General features: G+C 35.2%; 1 protein-coding gene across 6 annotated transcripts in view; it reads left to right on the plus strand.

The window, feature by feature from the left end:
- Positions 1–19,728, plus strand: part of ROBO1 (roundabout guidance receptor 1) — a 1,016,936-nt gene that overhangs the window by 287,269 nt on the left and 709,939 nt on the right. Inside the window, exon 1 of one of the 6 annotated variants that reach the window (XM_064496408.1) lies at positions 6,988–7,215. The exons of the other annotated variants lie outside the window; for them this stretch is intronic. Within the exon in view, the coding sequence (XP_064352478.1) occupies positions 7,107–7,215 (109 nt within the window). The 5' untranslated portion in view covers positions 6,988–7,106. Of the gene's footprint in view, positions 1–6,987; positions 7,216–19,728 lie in introns of those variants that run through there. 6 annotated transcript variants of the gene reach the window in all.

Genomic DNA, 19,728 nt, shown 5'->3' on the forward strand with positions numbered 1-19,728 from the left:
TGACCAACATTTAATTATAGTCCTGCTTAAGTCAAAACTTCTCCCCCACATTCCCTTGATACATAACCCTTTTCCCAAACTCTTTTAGCATTAAATGTGTATTTCTTTAGAAACAGATTTATTTATGTTTCTATTTCTTTTTCTATATGTGCTTGGTGGTCTCTGATCAACGATGAGATTATAGGCATGGTTATGTCTAATACTTACCTGGTACCCAACACAGTGTCTATATCCATCCAAGTGTCTATCCATCTATCTATATACATAGGTATCAATTGTGCTCCCATAGTTACTAAAAGAATTTCAGGTCTGCTAGTAGCCTATTTTATATACTTGTGTGCCCAATTAAAAATTGGTGTTAATGTTATTTGCATAAAACAGTTCTCTTTCTTTGCTTGTTAATTATTCATCAATTAAATAATGATTGCAACTATGTATAAATAACTGTTCTGATTACCTGTGCATAGAGTAAGATGTTACCACGGCTAAAGATGTTTTCATTGGTCATGGCATTGGGGCATGTATCTTTATAGACCTAACATACTGAATCCAATTCGGGCAATATAAAAGTAATTGTGTTTGAGCTTTAAGTTCTCATCCATCTCTGATGTGCCATGATACTATGGATTACTATAACGTGATACCAAAATACAAACAATGGGCAGAATGCTTTTAAGAAATGGGGAATCCTCTTTCATAAGCCATCAAAAGAAATTCACTGGTATCCCTTTAAAAGCAGGTACCAGGGATGGATTTAGGGCTTCCTGGAGGAAGTAACTTCCTGGAGGAAGTAAAGCAGGTAAGAACACAAGACACCAGCACTCACAGTTTTTGTTCTGACATGTTCACACCAATGAATTACTTGTGTGAGCTATTTGTTGAGGGTCTTCAGTGTGTTAGATGCTGTGCTAGGGGGCCTAATAGGCAGATATCCCTTAGAAGTAGGGCATTTTATCAACCCCTCCTGGTCCTGGTTTAAGGATTAGGGATGTAATGTTTAAACAAGAAATTTGCAAAAGGCCATAGGAATAAAATATATCTTTTAAGACCATCTGTAGTTGTAGTCAGAATATTATCCTCTAGACAAGTGCTTTCTCCTGTAAAATATGGTATGAAGATGTCACACATGTTTTTGTTGATTTATAGTTCAAGAAGTAACCACTAGTGTTACACATGGCTAGGCAATCCTGTCTGTAACTGACAATTATAAACATGGATGCGTGTTTTGCAACCAAAGGAACACCAAGTCTTATCAATTTCATTTCTTTCTTTCTTTTTAGGGGGTAGGGGGTGGGTAAAGGTATTTATTTAGAGAGATACATCAAAAGGCAAGAGAAAGGCCATGAGGTGTAGGGGGTTGGGTGCTTAGATTAGAGTAAAAGTAGGTACACACTCCATAGACAGAGTGTGGGCCATCTCTGAAGAGGGAGAGAGAGGGGACAGTGGCCATGCAGCGCTGTGTTGTCAGCTTTCATGGGCTCAGTGGCTTCTTGTGCTAATAAGTGGAAGGACCAGTCTAACTAGCCTGGGGAAGGGGCTGGGATTCCCAGGAAGTTGGCCATTTCCCACTCTTTGACCTTTTGTGGCTAGCCTTGGGACTGCCATGGTGCCTGTGGACGTGTTATTCACCATGCTCATATGTTACAATGGGCGTATAATGAAGCTCAAGATCAACTAGAAGTCAGATCTCTCACCAGCTTGAGCCTCAGGGCCGACTGGGCGTTGAATCTTTTGCCATTCTGGTGTTCATTGTTGTGTTATTCCTTGAATGGCTGTGCCCTGCCCTATTCCTGTCTCATTCCCCCCTCAGAGATTTTACTCCCATAATCTTATGGAGTTACAGAGGGGTGATGGTCTGTTTTCTGAAACTAATTCCGGGCTGAGTAGGGGCGTTGAGCCTGTCTATCAGGGAGTAAAAATCTCTGAATGTCTAATCTAGGGGCCCCAGGGGCAGGACAGCTGTTTGCTTTTGCATCCAAGGGCTGAGGGTGTGGGCTGGAATCCTGGCACAGCCATCATCTGATGTGGGACTGTTGTAACCCACTGTTTTCACTGACTTCTGACGAATTTCCTTAAAGATGAAGCAGCTTTGCAACAGCAGTTTAACAGTCTGTAACGACAAAAAGACTTAAAAGGCATGGTTAAATGTCTGCAATCGATAGAGACTTGTTTGTAATTATTAGAATTATGACTGATTATATTTAACTTAATATATTAAATAATCTTAGTTAACTTAATATCCAAGATGCCTCAGTTTTTTTTTTAAAGCATTTTAAAGTTAACTGGAGCTACAAAGAACTTTTAGAATTTGTTAAATACTTTAAATCCTGATTATGCTTCAAATTCTTTAGTTATTTTTTTATGAAACTCTTTTCCTGAAAACATATCTCTTACTTTTCCACTGTATATTGAAATACTTATTTTAGGAACTTTAATTACATATAATTTTAACCCTTAAAGAACTTAAATCTCTGGCAAAAAACGAGAAGCAAGCAACTGTGAATTGGTTGTCATATCACCATTTCCTGACTGGAAACTTATGTTTTAGTTTTTTTCTCCTAATGTAAAAAAACTTTCAAAAAAGTAAACAAAATAAGAGATTTTGGGTAAACTCTATAGGAGTTGTTGTGAAAATATCTAAAATTGTCTCTCCAAATTTTGGTACTTAAAACTTGAAACTATCTGTGTCATTTATAAAATATTAAAACATTAATTGCTAGGCAGGTCTAAGTTTATCTCCCTTTGCCTTAGAACGATTTCATCTCTTTAAGATCTATCCATCTGTCTATCTCTACTGCCAGAACACAAGGCTATTATCATCTCTTGCTTGGACTTCTGCAATAGCCTATAACTGGTTTTCCAGTTACAACTCTTACTTCTCCAAATCCATTTACCACATTATAGCCATTATTCTTTATTTAATTTAAATCTCCCTTATGTGAGAATTAAGACTTTATATGTTGTGAACAAATATGCTGATTCTCACTGGATTTAAGATTTTATTTATATATATATAGGAATGTATTTTTTTCCTTCTCATTCTACTCTCTGCATCCCTTCCCTATCTGACTTGAAGTGGTAGTGACATCTTGGAAAGTTATTTAACAAAGGAAAACATTTTAATTTCAAAAGACTGCTGGTCACCCCTGATATTCAAATCTTACTGGATAGTTCCACTCTAAGGTTTTCATCTCCGAAACCTAGCAGCAACCTTGAAACCCCTTTTCGCTTACCCTCTATGTACAATTCATTAGCCAGTCTTGTCAATTCTGCCTCCAGAATGTTTTTAACATATTCACTTCCATTTATTTTTCTTTATTTCTATCACTACTAGTATGTCTTTTTAAAATTATTTTTATTTTTTAATTATTTTTTGATGGAGGTACTGGAGATTGAACCCAGGACCTCACATATGCTAAGCATGTGTTCTACCATTGAGCTACACCCACCCTGCTCTTATCATTATTATCTTATCATTATATAAGGTCTCCTAACTGGTCTTCCCACTTCCATCGTGACATCCTCCATAATTTTCTCTCTGTTGAAAGGAAGGAGAATAACCTTTTAATGCAAAGATCTATTCTTTCTTAAAACCTTAGAATAAAGTTCAGAATTCTTAACAAAGCTTTCAAACCAAAAGGCTCAAATGGAAAAGTTCTCCAGTGGAAAAGTTCTCCACCTATCTCTTTAGCTGTTCTTTCATCCCGACATGTGCCAAGCTCTCCTATGCCTAAGAAAATTTTGCATAAGATTTCTGTCTGGCTGAACATATTTTCTGTATTTTCCACGTTCGCCTTGAATGTGCTTGTTCATTCTATCTCTTCTTACATATAACTTCCTCAAAGAACCTTGAAGACCCTTTGCTACAATCTCTTTATGACACTTTCCCTTTCACTTAATGGCAGATGCAATTTAAAAGTATCTAATGGTGGGATTTTGTTACATGGCATCTATTTCCATTTACTAGAATATCAGCTCCATGAGGGCAACCACCACATCATTTGATTCACTGCAACTCCTCAGCAATTAGCCTCCTGCCTGACGCATGTTGGGTGCTCAGAAAGCACATGTTGAAATGAGTGAATTGCCAGAGGTTTTTGACTGCTCCCAGTAATTCCCGTGAGTCAGGATTTTTTATTAGGTTAGTTAACATGATGGTACTGATCAGTTTCACTTAGGAAGCATGAGATTGCTCACCTCCGTCAACTCAAACTAGAGTGTGTTTGCACAGCCAAGTGGAAACGCACTTTACCTGTTTCATGTTTTAAGTTGAAATAGCTGTAGACGTGTGGAATTTAGGGTGTGACTGCCAAATAACTGGCTTTGTACCAGTTCATAACTTTAGAGCAGATTAAACCCATCTGCTGATAATCTTCAGTGTCTTTATGTTAACAAGTTTGCAAATTTGAGGGCTAGTCTGAGAATGTTACTAGAATTTCCTATTTGTCTATAACATCTTGTAATACTAGTGGCCAAAGAAAGCAAATGAGAGCATATAACTCAATACACACCCCATATTTATAATTGCTCCCTCTTGATCTTCAAGGTCTCGTGAGCTGAAAGTTAATAGAGACTGTAAGCTTTGAGCTTTCACTAGTATAGTGTGTATTATAAGAGACTAAGTCCTGCTTTTATTTGATGGTTCTAATTGACTTTAACTAAAAGGAAATAAATGTAAGTAGAATTTCCTGTTTATTTGTAACATCTTGTGATACTTATGAACAAGGAAAGCAAATGACAGCATATAAATAATGTTGAGAGCATAAAAGAAGTTATTGTGGCTCTTTGAAAGAGTCATATTTTAATTTAAAAATTTACCAACTCAAATTAATACCCAATAATGTAGGAAAAATGTACTGTCAGTTCAATAGACTTTTGATGATTTTCTTCCTTGTGCAGCAGTAATTACTGAATTTAGGGCTATAAACAGAATATAATACAGTCAGGCCCACAATGAGCTACATACCTAGTGTGGCACACACACGTCCATGTGAACATACACACTCACACACTTTTAAACTCTAAAATAATTGCTGAGTTTTCTACTTTCAGACGAATAAGTCATGAGAAAAATGGATAATTATGCCTGAGAAAGTCTGAGAAGATAAACTTCTGTTAAAGCTATTAAGCATTAATAGGATTATACAGAGTAGAGATGGGTAAAAGGTATTTCAAGGAGAAAGATAATATAAGAAGAACTGACAGTCTGGAAAGTTCATGTTCTTTTGGAGAATGGGGAGTTTCCTAGTATGGTTAGATTTTACAGCTCATCATAGGAACGAGAAAAAAAAAAGCCTTCTTTAATGCCCCCAGAAAGTCAGACATTTTCTTGTCTGTGATTCCACAGAAACTGCATATGGATGTTTACGTTTATCATATCATGTGAAAAACTATCTGCTTAAAGGTCTGCTCTTTACATTATGAGCTTATTTTACGGATATTTTCTACTGATAATATATCTGATGTGTTACAGGCATTCAAGAAGTATTTCTTGACTCAAAGAGTTTGAAAATTTTACGTTAGAAGTGGATTCAGAGTGCTCTTCCTTATAGGACTAGTTAAGAATTTTACAGCCTTATCAGTTTTGCTTTAATTGTTAGGAGAGTCTTCATAATAATCTGAACTTCTAGCTTCTATTTAAAACTTGAAACATCTGGCAACCCAGAATCTGCAGTTCCCATGGCAACATTCAGCTGGGGTTGAGTGGCACCTGTTGCCTTTCACAGAGATATCTCCACTGAGAGCCGCAGTCCCCACCTCTCCCTCTTGCTTCACCTCAGCCTGTTTCACCTATTTATGTTATGGGCTTGGCTGCTGTAGACCTTTCTCTCTCTCTCTCTCTCTCTCCCTCTCTTTCTCTCTCTCTTTCTCTCCCTCTCCTGCTGCAGCATAGGAGACTAACAAGAAACAGCACATTCTCAGGTATGTGTTTTAGAAATATGTTTGGGCAGCTGTGTGAACTATTTAACTGTAGAATTCGGTCAGGTTGTAGAATATTACTGTGTTTAAGCAGTATCCTAAAATAGCTTTATGTGCTTGTTAAAACAAGTGTATGTATATTATGGCCCTATAATGTTCTTAAAAGCATGACATTATTTTTATTTTTAAAAAAATATAAATATTTGCCCCAAAGTGAAGATGCGCGTCTCATGTTGGGACAGCGTAGTTCCAAAATAATCAAGACATAACTGCAATTTGCCCACGGGAAATAGACCTGACTGTAAAACAGAGAAGTCTAATTTGCTAAAAAATCTGCTCAGCTCACAAGGTGATAAAAATCATCCTGCAGGAAACAGGAGAGATGGAATATACCAACATGTATTTATAAAGCAAACAAGTGTCTACAGTGCAATGCAGTTGATCCTTGAATGTGCGATGTGCATTACATTTGCCTGCTTCATGGATCTGTGATATTTTTGGCAGATTGTCTTTTCACATTATTCTTTGAATCTATAATTTACATAGTACAAGCTAAGTAGGAAAGCTGATTGTTTACCCCTCCCCATTTTCAGAGATATTTTTATCACGTCTCAGCAGCAGATACTTATACATCTAATCTCTTCTCCAAGATGTTAGATAGAGCTTTGAGAAAAAGTAGGTTTTTTTTTTCTTTCCCTAACAACCACCTCTGTTTGAAATGAGGTGTGTTTGCAGTGCCAAAATTAAATATTCAGATTCGTCAAGTACTATAATCTGTGGAACAGAATGGGTAGGTGGGAAAATGCTGAAATCTCCTATCGTGTTATGAAAAATGTTGACAAACATTTGGAACAAGTGAGAGTTGGCAAGAGCAGGTTAGGAACTGGTAGCCGCAGAAAGACCAGAGAGAACTGTCAGCTCATCGCTCCTGACATTTTTCTTATGGATAGAGGAAGCTTTTGCATCCCTTCTTTTTTTTTTTTTTTTTTTTTAACATTCCCTGCATAATTCAAATGGAAAGCCTGATGAGACCGTACCTGCTTTTTTAAAATTTATGGGGAAAAAACAGCCTTTCTGCATTTCTGCTGAGTAAAATGACAGGATTGGCTCCAGGGTTTTCTACTCCCAGTAAAAGCCTTCAGGTTCGTGTGTGACAGGACTCTCCATCGAGGTTATTTTTACCTGGCATGGCTGTGCTGTTACTGATGCTGCTGCTCTCGATGGCAGAAATAACTTCTCCTGTGGGTGTCTCAGGCAGAATGAAAGCCGGATCAAGGTGGAGAGGTGAAAAGAATCGTGAGTAACCAGGAATTTTCACTCTTGGTGCATTTCTTTCTTTCTTTCTTCTGTATATTTAGGAATGTGTCGGATTCGACTAGCTTTGCAGTTCACAGCATATCGAAGAGGTTGTTTTAAGGCTTAAAAATAATTTTACGCATTAAATATGCATGCAGAATAAATGGACTCCACCTTCTGCAGGCTCCACACATCTGCAATATTGTTCTGGATTCCACTGCAAGACTTTTGCTTGGCTTTTCTGGTTAACTCTTACAATTCCTGAGACTGTAAAGACTTGGAGCAGATAGATCCAAAAGCCATATGTGGAAGTTAACACTAGCTATTCTACATTGAGTTCAAATATGTTGCTCACATTTGTTGATATTCAAATGCTAGCAATGTAATGCTGTTTTTTACATCTAAGCATTTTGTTCTGAGGGTAACCAGAAAGGAAACTTAGAAGTAGCAAATGTCTGAGGCACTCTGATTCGAATAACTTAAGAGTCTATGTTTTACAATTGGGAATTGCAGGTTGATAAATATATTACTCCTTAGCCTCATTAACTTCTTTACTCTCTCCCTATGGAAACGCAAGACCGCCACAATTTCACTGTTGCACGTGTCTATGTATTTAAGGCATATAGTACTGAAAGTACTATTTTAGTTTTAGAACTGAATCTGTTTCTGGTGAAGGAAATGGATTTGACATTTGTTTCTCTCCGAGCTAATTGGCAGATCCAGTCACTGTCTCTTCTCCCTTCTACCCTCCCATAGGCTACTATAGGTGGAAGGGTCCCATTTGCGTGTGTGTGTGTGTGTGTGTGTGTGTGTGTGTGTGTAGAAAGCTTAGATGTAGCTATATTCCTCTTCTCCAAGCTTAGAGATGGATGCATTCCTCTTGTCTATATCTTTCTTCAAAAGCAAAATATAAAAATGGACCAAGGAATCTGCTTGGAGAAGGGGAAGGCTTCTTTCAAAATGTCATCGAATGCTCAGAGGAGGCATGCCAATAAGCTTATTTTACTGGAACTACAGTCCAGAAGATTCAAGTAACCCTAGAGCTAATTGCTAAGCTTGTGACTTTTGTTTTAATCACAGCTTTGGCCCAGGTACAGTTTTGCTTTACTGATGTGAAATGCTCTGATGGAAAGATCAACAGGGACCCTGAGCCTGATAAGCTGGAAAAAGTTATAGATTTAACTTATTCAACTTTCAGTTGAATTTCTCAGTAATTGATTATTGCTGTCCTTTAATCTTCCTTCCTCTTTTTCCTTTAATCTCTTTTTCTCCTTGTCATGATTCAGAAAAGGCGCACATATGGGTCTGATATCTACACCATCCACAAATAAGAAGTGATTGATTTTATTGACCATTTCCTCTCTGGACCTGAATGTTGCCTTGATGTTCTCCCTCATTATTCTAAGGTGGGACCAAGAACTCTAATCCCCACTGGCGAATGCGAAGAAGAATTCACTCATCCCCCAACTCCAAGTGACATCAGTTTTACTCCACATATTGGACTTAAATCTATTCACTCTAGCCCATAAGATTTGTTATAATTTTTGTTTATCTAGTCTTATAAGTTTATAATATTTTCATGTCCATTATATGAAAATGTATCTACAATAATATCATGATTAGCAAGAATAGATACAATACTTCCACTTAAAGAAGAAGAAACTGATATACCAAAAAGTTAAATGACTTAACTCCAAAACGTTCACGCAGTTAGGTTACAGACACTGCTCTATAATCACTGTTTAGACTTCTAATTCAGTGTTCTTTCCATGGCACCAAGCTCCCTCAGAGGACAGTCTGACTGTAGGAAACCCAATCCTAGTTCCTGAGTCAGCTTTGGGTTCATTTTCAAAACAATAGGTTCAAAATGACTCAGTTTGAAAATACTCAAGCTGTTACTCTTTCATGTAGGCATTCCCAAAGTCTTCATTCTGGTTGTAGGTAAATAAATATCTTCAGAAGACCGTTAGCAAGCTACAGATAGAAAGTTTAAGAATTTCCAAACTTTCAAAAAATTATTTTTAGGGAAATTATTCTTGGAAACAACTGGGACTGCGGATGGATCAGGAAAAAAATATGGGTGGAACTTGATCAACTAGTTGTCCTAAAAGAGAGGCATAGTTTTCTGTTTTTAAATTGACTTCTCAAGAGGTGACTGAACTGTAATTTCTGTATTATGATTGCTGTGGTGGTCTTCAATGCCAAAAACAGCAGGGGCACTGCAAAGTCTTAACCCTGTGCTTCTCTCTTTTACTTTTCAAATAATGCTTGGGAAACACAAAAGTGAGTGATCTAAGCATACCTTTGTGTTGAAGAGAGTGGGTGAGAACTGCTGAGGCAATTCATTGAGAATTTCTCAACTGAGAGAATTCCTGTTGGGATCAGTTGTCTCACAACCATGGGTAAATTGTGATAAAAAGCTTATGTTAAACTTAGTAAATATCCTTTGGGGGGATTTGTGAGTATATTTAGAGGGATATTTAATTTCCTAACGAATTGAGAGCTATATATTATACTTAAAATGGTAGTGATGAAAGTCAACATAAGAAATCTCAATCAGAATTTCCAATTTTCAAAGAATGTCAAGTCCCAGGTCTTGGCATCAGTCTGCGTGTCTAAGGAAATTTATATTCTTTGTTGCCTACATCAGAAACTTTATTGATCTTTTCAGTTTTTTTTGGTCATTTTCTATTCACGGACCTCTAAAAGCTTAAAAAGACTTCAGAGGTTGTTAAAGATAATCTTCTACTTCAAAATGGACTGCATATGTTATTTGAGAGATTTTAGTGCCCGTAAATGTTTCCTTTGCTTGCATTTTTTTCAGTAACTAGAATTTGATTATTTTAGTATTTGTCCGACATTTTACATCTGTTTACAATTTTGCCCATTTCTTGAAATTGTGAACTCAAGGAAGAGACTCTTTGTATCATTTTCAGCATTTAGTAGAATTCCTGGCACATTGTAAAAACTCAATGATTATTCACTCAAACAAATGGACTCTTCAAGAATATCAATCAAATTTGAGAGTGTAAATTAGTATACCAGCTAAATAAGTTCTTTGGAACATGTAAAATTATTGAATATAACCTTATGATTTGATGAAAGTATGCACAAAGATATCCACCAAGATATTAGTTTTTGCAAGAATATGTAAATGTAAAATAGAGAAAGGTAAATAAATAGAGTAGATCCTGTAAAATGTAATCATTTTCAAACATAAAAAGTAAGTTTTAAAAAAATTGCAGTATAGGAAATGCTTAAAGTGTAACATTTGGTGAAAAAAAAGGCTGTAATGATTTATATACACTTTGACTCAAAAAAAGAACACATAAAGACCTTCTTAAATAAAAAAGAACTGCATGCCATATAATTCTCAATTCTCTAGTCCTGTTTTTTATAGCATTTATCGTTATTTAACTTTATCTCATATATGTTTTTATGTATTTATTTCTCCACCAATAGAATGACTAGAAACCCCAAGAAGGCAAGAAGTCTGTCTCTCCTGTTATTGTCTCTGTCTCTGGCTCTAGTAAAGAAAGTTTGAGGAGAAATTCAATTGAAAGGAAATGCTCCAAATTAAGGGTTTTCGTTAGGCATTGTGATTATATACAATCTCTAATTATTTTTTTAAATATTTTAAGGCTTTTCTCAATTAAAAAAACATATTAGTTTTTTTTGTTTGTTTGTTTGTTTAAAGCAGCCACATCATCCAAGGAAAAGACTGGGTCGTAGACATAGCATATGTATAGATTTGATGCTTTGTATTAATTTAGAAGATACTTATTATAAAGAAAAAAATAAGTCTCTGGTTTACAGAATCTTTTTAAGATTGCCACAACTTCTATCCTCTGGGGGAGGGGGAGAACCCCTCCATAAATATACCACAGTGCATTTCTTATCTTGATATTTTATTTTTAACCTCCCATTACAACATTTAAAAATGAACTCTCTATAGTTTTTGTTAACATCTGCGCCTCTTCAGTCGCTGGCCACAGGTCAAGTGTTTCTTGTAAGAAATTTTTGAAATATTAGAATTATTCAGAGAATAGTCCTTCAGTGATGCCCTGAAATCATTGAAAATAAATTTTTAAAAGCTCTAAGAATAAAAACTTAACTGCTATTGCTCTTTCTCCAATTTTGTTTCATCTTCACCACTTTATGACAATATCATACACTACACAATCCTCAAGAGTTAATACTGCAGAACAGTTTTTAACTCTTCTTTCAAAATACTAGTTTTATAAAGCTATGAGACATTTAAATAGACTTACAAGTTATTTTAATTGAAAAAAATTTTTCACTGTTCTTTATCTCTTCTTCTCTTTTTCAACTATTCATTTTATGAATTTTTGAGAAATACCTCTTGTAAAGAAATAACCATGTTCAGTAAGTTAAAACAGTGTATAACTTTAATCCACAGTATAAAGTTACAAAAGAAAGAGTTAGTACTTCTTGTTCTGTTTCTAATAGCCAATGAAAAGATATGCTTACATTGCTGATCAGATAATGAATCTGATACCAAAAATCAATAGATTAATGGTATAAGTAGTGAGTTACCTCCAGGCAAAGATTAGTATCCAAGATACACTAAAACACAGCCTGAAACTGATAGTACAATACAGAAATTTGAGAAGCTGATAGGATTTGCCAGTAAACCGCCCAGGGGTGATTGGACCCTATCAGAGAAAAAGCATAATGTGCTTCCTTGAAGATAAAAAGGCAGAATCAGATGTTATAACATACAACAGACACTGTTCCCCTAAAGAAGAAATCTTCCTTTCTGCAACCATCTGAGTAACTAGTTGCAGTCAGAGGGTAGAGATCTCATGTATTACGTTAGTAAAGTTCATGGAACCCAAGAGGATTATCTTTATATCCTGAACATTAAAGATACACAGTATGTCATAATGAAACTCTAGACAGTGCACCACATTTCTTTTTGTGGAGAACAATATCGCAAAGCATGTCTGCAATCATTTATAGTGTGGTATTTTTGGAAGAACTATCACTAATTCTTTGTAAATTATAGCTGGAAATAAATCACCACAATTTCAGTGGGACAATTTACACACTTTCCATTCAATTCAAAGTGGTGAAGAATAATTACAATATTTACATTATTATTTCTTACCACAAAAAAGATACAGAGAGATAGCAGAATATGAGCTGCTTTTACTGGCTGACTCATTGGTTGGTACTCATTTTATTTACTACCAAAGAACTCTAGGACAATGGACATAAAATCAACTTTGTTTCATTCCCTTTCTCCAGATTGCCATACCTGTTGTCTGAGGACAACTATAAATGCCAGAGAACAGATAAGAACTTTTATGATCAGTTAAGTTTGTAGACTGAAACATCAGTTTGGAGTTACCTATTTTGTGTTTTGCTTGCACTGAGCCTGTAACACACAATTATGGTGAATATAGTTGTGCTAACATATACACCCATATGTAGGGAAGGCTAGTTATAGAGTATGATTCTGCCCCTATATGTGTCACAAAGGTCAATAACTTAAAGCTGTAGCAGATGAACAGAAAGTAAATTCCTTGATCACATACATTCCAGTGTAACTTTGTTGCCTCTAGTTCCCTTAGTCTCAAATCTGGGGACCAGGAGAAAGCACTCAGCTGTTCCAGAGATGCTTAAGGAAACAGCTGAACTCAGCTGTCACACACATGAATAGAAAAGCAATTTCCCAGGTAATCCATTCTCAAACCATTCCACATTGAAAAGTTAAAATTCTACATAAGCAGGATTTCAAAATAAAGATACAACACCTTTGATCCCATTTTGGTAAAGATGATAGAAATTAAATGTTTTATATTTAGTTAATGATTTTATAAGAAGGTATGTAATCCATGAGAATGAACAATATTGATGTCTGTAACCTCAGTTTTGGTAAATTCAGCATTCATCTAGCCTTTGCCACAGAGGAATGACCCTAAGTTATTCCAGCATGGTGATTTTAACTATATTCTCTAATTTTTTAAAATACAATGTTTTCATTCAAATTTATGAAAAAAAGAAAGCCTATAAGATTTCTTTTTTCTCATTTTATGGTACAGATGTAAGCCAACAAATTTGGCTATGTAGCTTATTTCTGTCAGTTGACTACTATTTTCCAATTGACTTTGATTTTAAAACTAGAGATTTAAACTCATAAAAATTTAGAGCCCAACGTTATAGTAACACCACACCTAAGGATATAATGTCTTTGAAAGCTTGCTATTTTGAAAAAGAGACAAGTTCAAAATTTTACTATTCACTAGTCCTCCTTAGAAACTACCTATTATTGGCCATTTGAAATTGTTCCTAGGTTACAGAAGTGTTAAAAAATTTTATGTGCTAGAGCTCAGTTAGTTTTGGACAGTGTAATGAAGTAGAACAGTGTACCCAAGGAAATGTGGTGATGAATATATCACTGCTCTAACTTGTCCAAAGTCCCTGCCAAAGTAGCTACATTTTTTCCTATGAATCTGTTTAACACTCCCACCCCACCATTAAGATTTTCACACTATATGTCAGTTTGGTGATGTTTAAATAAGTAAGAAAATTCTGAGCAGACTCAAAAGTAGTGTAGTCTTGGCTCATCTCTCATTTTTACCACGAAGAAAGGAATCTGCAAAATTATTAGCATTAAAATTTCTAGCTTTGTTACATTTTCCAATCAGAGAGAAATAGAGACAGAGGGAAGAAATGGGGGTTCTTTGTGATGTAAGGCTGTGTAGTTGAGAAGTGGGTTGAGAGAGAATGAGTGATAATTTGAAGACATTGGCAGCCCATTAACCTGAAGCATTTAATGCTTCAGTATCATAGAGTAGCGTTGTAACCTTAACAAAGTTTCTGGGCAAGAAGGTCATGAGCTCTGCCAGAAATTTCATCAGTTGCTGCCAAGGAAATTTCTTCTTTGATAAATGAAGTCATCATAAAAATAATCATCAAAATCATTTCCCCTTGAAAGGTAACACATAATTTAGAGTAAAGTGGTGGTCCATCCAGCCTCAAATTTAATTTGGGGGAAAACAGTTAAGTCTCCAGTATGTTTCAAAATCATTATATTATATGGAATTTATAAGAGCAGGTACCCTGGAGACAGATATACCAAGATCCAAATCCCACCTTCGAACATCCATGTATGTTGTGAAAACTGACATGATCTCTCGGTTTTTATTTGTTAAATGGAGGTAACTATATTTTCTCCCACAAGTTGTGAAGATTTACCACACCGATTGTAAAGTTTTGGCACACAGATGTTCAAGTACTAGCAATTCTGATTGTGCCGATTGTTAAATTTTTCTTCTTCTTGAAAATGCCTCTTTTTCTGTTCATTGCACATACTTCTCTGTAATACTACCAACAAGAAGAGAGCTGTTTCCTGAGAGTATGTGACTTGGTTGGTACAGAGCCCATGTCACTGTATGCATTGGGAAAATGTAACATGATGGCAGAGAAGGAAAGCTAGTAAGGTCTGTAATATCAAGAGATACGTTGGCAACCCTCAAAGACAAAAAACTGAGGAGTATATTTTTAATGGAATAAGAATTTCTTATGAAAAATATTTAAAAAGTTCAAATCAAATCACAAACCTAATCTTAGTTTAAGTTTATTTTTTTCTAATCCTGTTGCAAATTTGTAAGGTATTGTGGTGAATACTGACAAAGATAGTTATCTTGTATTTTGAGATTTATACCTTCTAAAATTAAGACACAATGAACAGTATCATATATCATATCAAATAATTGTAAGAAGTATCAAATGTGTTTAACAGATATAAATTAGAAAGCAGTTAAACAATAGGTTCTATATATGTGTGCACATGCAGACATTTATATACATTATGTATATATACATATATATGATATAATATATATATAAAACCTCCAAGTATAACTATGATTATTTCTCTCTGAAAAGTTACTTGAAAGTGCATTTAAGGTTCCCATAAATGAAGCCAGGATTAAATCCTAAAGGAAATTAGAGAAATTTGAATACTCTGTCTTTGCCAAGAATTCACTTTATTTTTACTGCTATATAATATATTTTCATTTTATGTGCTAGAAATTATCAGGGATCACTTGGTTTTATTTCAGAGTACCCATATTTATCACCCCCCTCCTTTTTCTGACACTTTTGATTGAGAAGTACACGGACTTCATTGATCATTGATTCCTGATGAGCCTACACTTGAGTTTAGAAATACCCATTGGATGTGTGTGAGTATTCAAAGTATTCAATGACAACGTTAGCCATTTACCAAAGGACTTAATATTCCCTCCTCTATTATTAAACATTTCTTACGGTGAAGAATGCAGACCCAATTCACATTTATAATATCTACTCTCAGAAAATGTTGAGTACACAATCAACAAAATGTAGAAGCCTAAACATCAATTCTTACACCTTTCAGCCTTTAAATTTTAGTTAACTGTATCACCTTGATATTAAAACCCAATTTAGTAATGCATTTTAGAGACTGGTCCTTAATTAATAAATAAATACATAATGAATGAATGAATGGGCAAATATTCCACAATCAAACAGTAAGCTTGGGGAAATTAGAGCTAAGTTATTTTTTTAATCAACAATTCTTAGAAACAAGCCATTGAATTAAAAAATAATAATTTCCAAGTGATTAACTTTTGGCTAGAAACCCATTTTGGATTTTCTTTGTTATCTCAAATTTAAATATGGGTATGTATATATTTCCTCCACTTTTAATCTGTGTTCTATTAAGGAGTCAGTAAATATTCAGGAACTGGTAATTTTTGATGGCACTATTTCTTTTCCTTTTGTCAAATTGTATTTCTAAAATTAAGTAATTTATTGTGAGATGAATGGGCCCAGAAAACTTAGGGAAAGCTAAGAGGATATCTTAGAATTATGCTTACCAACTCATTGACTTACTTATCCATTTACACATTTAAACACCAATTAGCCAATTAGCCAAACTTCTAATAGTGATTTTTTTAAAAAGTGCCTTTATATCTCCATTCAATAAAATACACTTATTTAAGAAAACATTTATTTAAAATATATATTTACAATGCACATTTTCCCTGTATAAAACCCACACTGTATAAAATGACATTCTAATATAAATGCTTTAAAACCAAGTTCCCATCTTTAAATACTTGCGTTGTTAATATTTAGATGGAAAAAGACAACAGAATTTTGTTCTTATTATAAAAAGTAGTCTTGACTTGTAAAATGGAGCCTTCAAAGTAGAAGTACAAACTGTTTACGATGTTGAGGGGAGGGGAAGAAAAAACTCTTTTCACATAAAAAAGACCTGAAATGTGAGGGTAGTTTGGGGGATTCATATACAAAATTTTGTCAGATTTCTGCCTAAAATAATGCTATTAGAACATGTGTTCCTTGATAACATCCTTTGTTAAATATGAAACCTTGTGTTTTGAGAGGGCTGTTACAGGTGTATTTCTTATAGAGAGACTCAGGAAATCGATAGAAAAACTTGGAAAATTTTTAAGGCTTTGGCTTTTATGACTAGGAAATAATGCAGACTGTCAAATTTACTTTAACTGATTGCAATATTTTTCTAATTTAATAGTTTGGCCGAGAAGTCACATTTACCGTATTTTGAAATGAATTTACGCTTGGTGACATAATTTGGAGAACTGATCAACACACAGCAAGCTTTTCTGCACAAGTGATTAAATATAAAACCAGGGGTAAATGTGCACCTAATAAACTTAAGAGTTATGAGTTCTGCTTGACTGCACAAGGATCTCGTGTGTGTGAAGCAGCAGCTCGGGCCTTTCATGTCATTTTTGGATTATGTTTGGAAAATATCTGTAAAAGTCTGTCAAAATTTAAGAATAGAAGACAATGTCAGTATGTTTCATAGTCAAGTTCAGGTAGTGATATGAAAAGAGAGAATGAGAATGTCTCCAGGTGGAAAAATATGAAACCCCTTTCATCTATGCTCAACGCAAGGAGCCATGCTCCTCTGTCAACCTGAAAGCACTGGACTTCGTTCCTACTGAAAATAATCTTGCTGTTTTAAGGCCAGTTTTATAGAGTGCTAGATGTGTGGTCATTTGCAGTTTATAAGTAATCTAAAGTATTCTGGCAGTCCTCATAAGTAAACATGGATGTGCCAGGATGTGCACAATCCCCTTTGATTTCAAAATGTATGTTTAATCAGTATATATTCACTCATTGAACAAATGAACAGAACTGAAAGAAGTGAGTGAGTGAGCTATGCTCCCATCTGAGGGAAGCGTTCCAAAGAGAAGGCAAAATAAATGCAAAGCTTTGACTGACTATTAAAAGTGTGCTTGGCTTGCTCATGGGAGCAGGCCCAGAAGTCCACATGCCCAGAGGTCAGAAGGAGGTTGAAGAGGAGAAACAGATCATGTTAACCCTGATAGACCAATGTAAGCACTTGAGATTTTAATCTAAATGAAATGGGGAGCCAGTGGAGAAGTCTGAGCTAAAGAGTGAAATTGCCTAACATTTTACAGAGCCACTCTGGTTATGTACATAGACACACTGACAGCATCTCACATTTCTCTGTTTACTGCTGCCTCAGAGAAGGGGCAAGTGCCCACAGTCACGGACGTGGGAGCCTGTCACTGATCAGAGGGCCCCAGTGGGCAGGCCTGACTCAGCTCTGGCACCAGGACTGTTCTTTCCCAGCATGAACTGCGGTTCTCAATACTGTGGTCTAGTTCTCTCTGGACAGACATTCTCTATGGGGAAGATTTTGCCCCCAAGAGGGAAAAACTTTGATCCTGTGGGGTGAACAGTTGTCCTTGTATATGTGTAAAGCGTAGTGTATCAACGCTATTATAACTTCATTGAGGAATGCCATTAGGATGAAAGTGTTTAAAAGGCTCCTTGGGGCTGACAATAACAAATTAAAAAAAAAAAAAAAAAAAAGGATCGCTGCTCTTCTGCAGACTTTGGAATACTGCAGAGACATTTGGTAGCCGTAATTATTAAAGCGACATTGCAACCAGCATTTAGTGGGTAGAAACCTGAGATGCTGTATGTCCTACAATCCTTAGGGTGGTTCTCCCACATGAAAAACTTTCAAATACCCCGTTGAGAATTCGTATGGGCAAAAAAAATCTGTCTTTAATTATCTGAGCTTAGAAGCTAGTTCTGTTTTCCTTAGCAACTCTTACTACACAATTTCTTTGTGAAAGGAATCAAGATTGTACTTTATTTTGCTCCGATCACATCACAGACAAAGGTGTCACTGTTTGTGTTGGAATCAATATTGCCTGATTCAGTTTATTTCCTTGGCTGCCATATTCACAGTGATTCTACATATAGATGAAAACATCTGACTGTTTCATTACGTCTTCAATATATGCCCAAGCATTTTACATTGCATTACACATAATTTCATTATAATTCATTTTGTTTTTAATTTTCCAGTTTTATATATATATAAATGCTATACATATAGCATATATATAAAGTTATGTGATAGTTTCTTACACATTTACTTTATTTTCATGAAAATAATGATAATGTAATAGAAAGTGCTGAATTGGAAGGAAGGAAGGAACAGAGAACAGGGAAGACATCCCTTAATTTTTCAAATTGTAGAAATTAAATGATTGAAGATTAGTTTTTTTTTTTAAATCATATTCTAGCACTACTAGATAGAAATTTGGTAGTGGATAATGAACAGTATTTAAAAGCTAATATCATAAGGAAAAGTAAAAATTGTTTCCTTTCTAACTGCTAGTTGCTAACACATACGAGATGTATATACTTTACTCAATAAATGTTCATTCTGAGCCAAACTCTGTTGTAAATATTTAATTTATTTTAGTTTATTTAAAAATTTCAGTAAACCTGGGAGGTTTTTCCCATTCTACAGATTAAGAATATGAGGCACAGAGAGGTTAGGTAACCTAGTCCACTGCTGGGAAAAGATAGAGACTGGATGTAAAAAGAGAACCCTTGGTTAAAGTTTCATCATTGTCATTAGGCTGGCATGAGGCTTCCTTAGTCTCTGAATGTTTGTTGTTTTTGACTGAATATTCAGGAGAACAATATTTCCTGCCCATCAATTGCATAAGTCCTCGTTAATTTGTCTGCCTGTCTGATCAACATCTTATTTGTTTGGCTGCTTGTTTTGAATTTAAGATAAAGTTGCTAATTTTTGTTTCTTGAGTAAGTGAAGATCTCGTCTAATAGGACAGATCTGATTGCTTATTAACGTTGTTCTTAGTAAGTCTTGCTTGTCCAATGTGCTGATCCTTCTCAGATATTCCTCCAGAACTAAAGTATCCTGGAAAAGGTTAGTCCAATATCACAGATGGTAAAATGTTTACTGACTAAAGACAAGGATTGATTACTGAGGCAAGACAGCTAATGAATGCGTCTGGCTTCTGAATTGCAAATTTAGCTGTAATCTTTGGAGTCTTTTGACTAATAATTACAGCAAACACAACAAATATAAATATATGTAAAAGGGTTTCAAAATGCTTTTAAAGTTTTACAAACTAGAAATATTCTTATACAATATAT

Source organism: Camelus dromedarius, chromosome 2 (assembly GCF_036321535.1).
Source record: "Camelus dromedarius isolate mCamDro1 chromosome 2, mCamDro1.pat, whole genome shotgun sequence".
Classification (NCBI taxonomy): Eukaryota; Metazoa; Chordata; class Mammalia; order Artiodactyla; family Camelidae; genus Camelus; species Camelus dromedarius.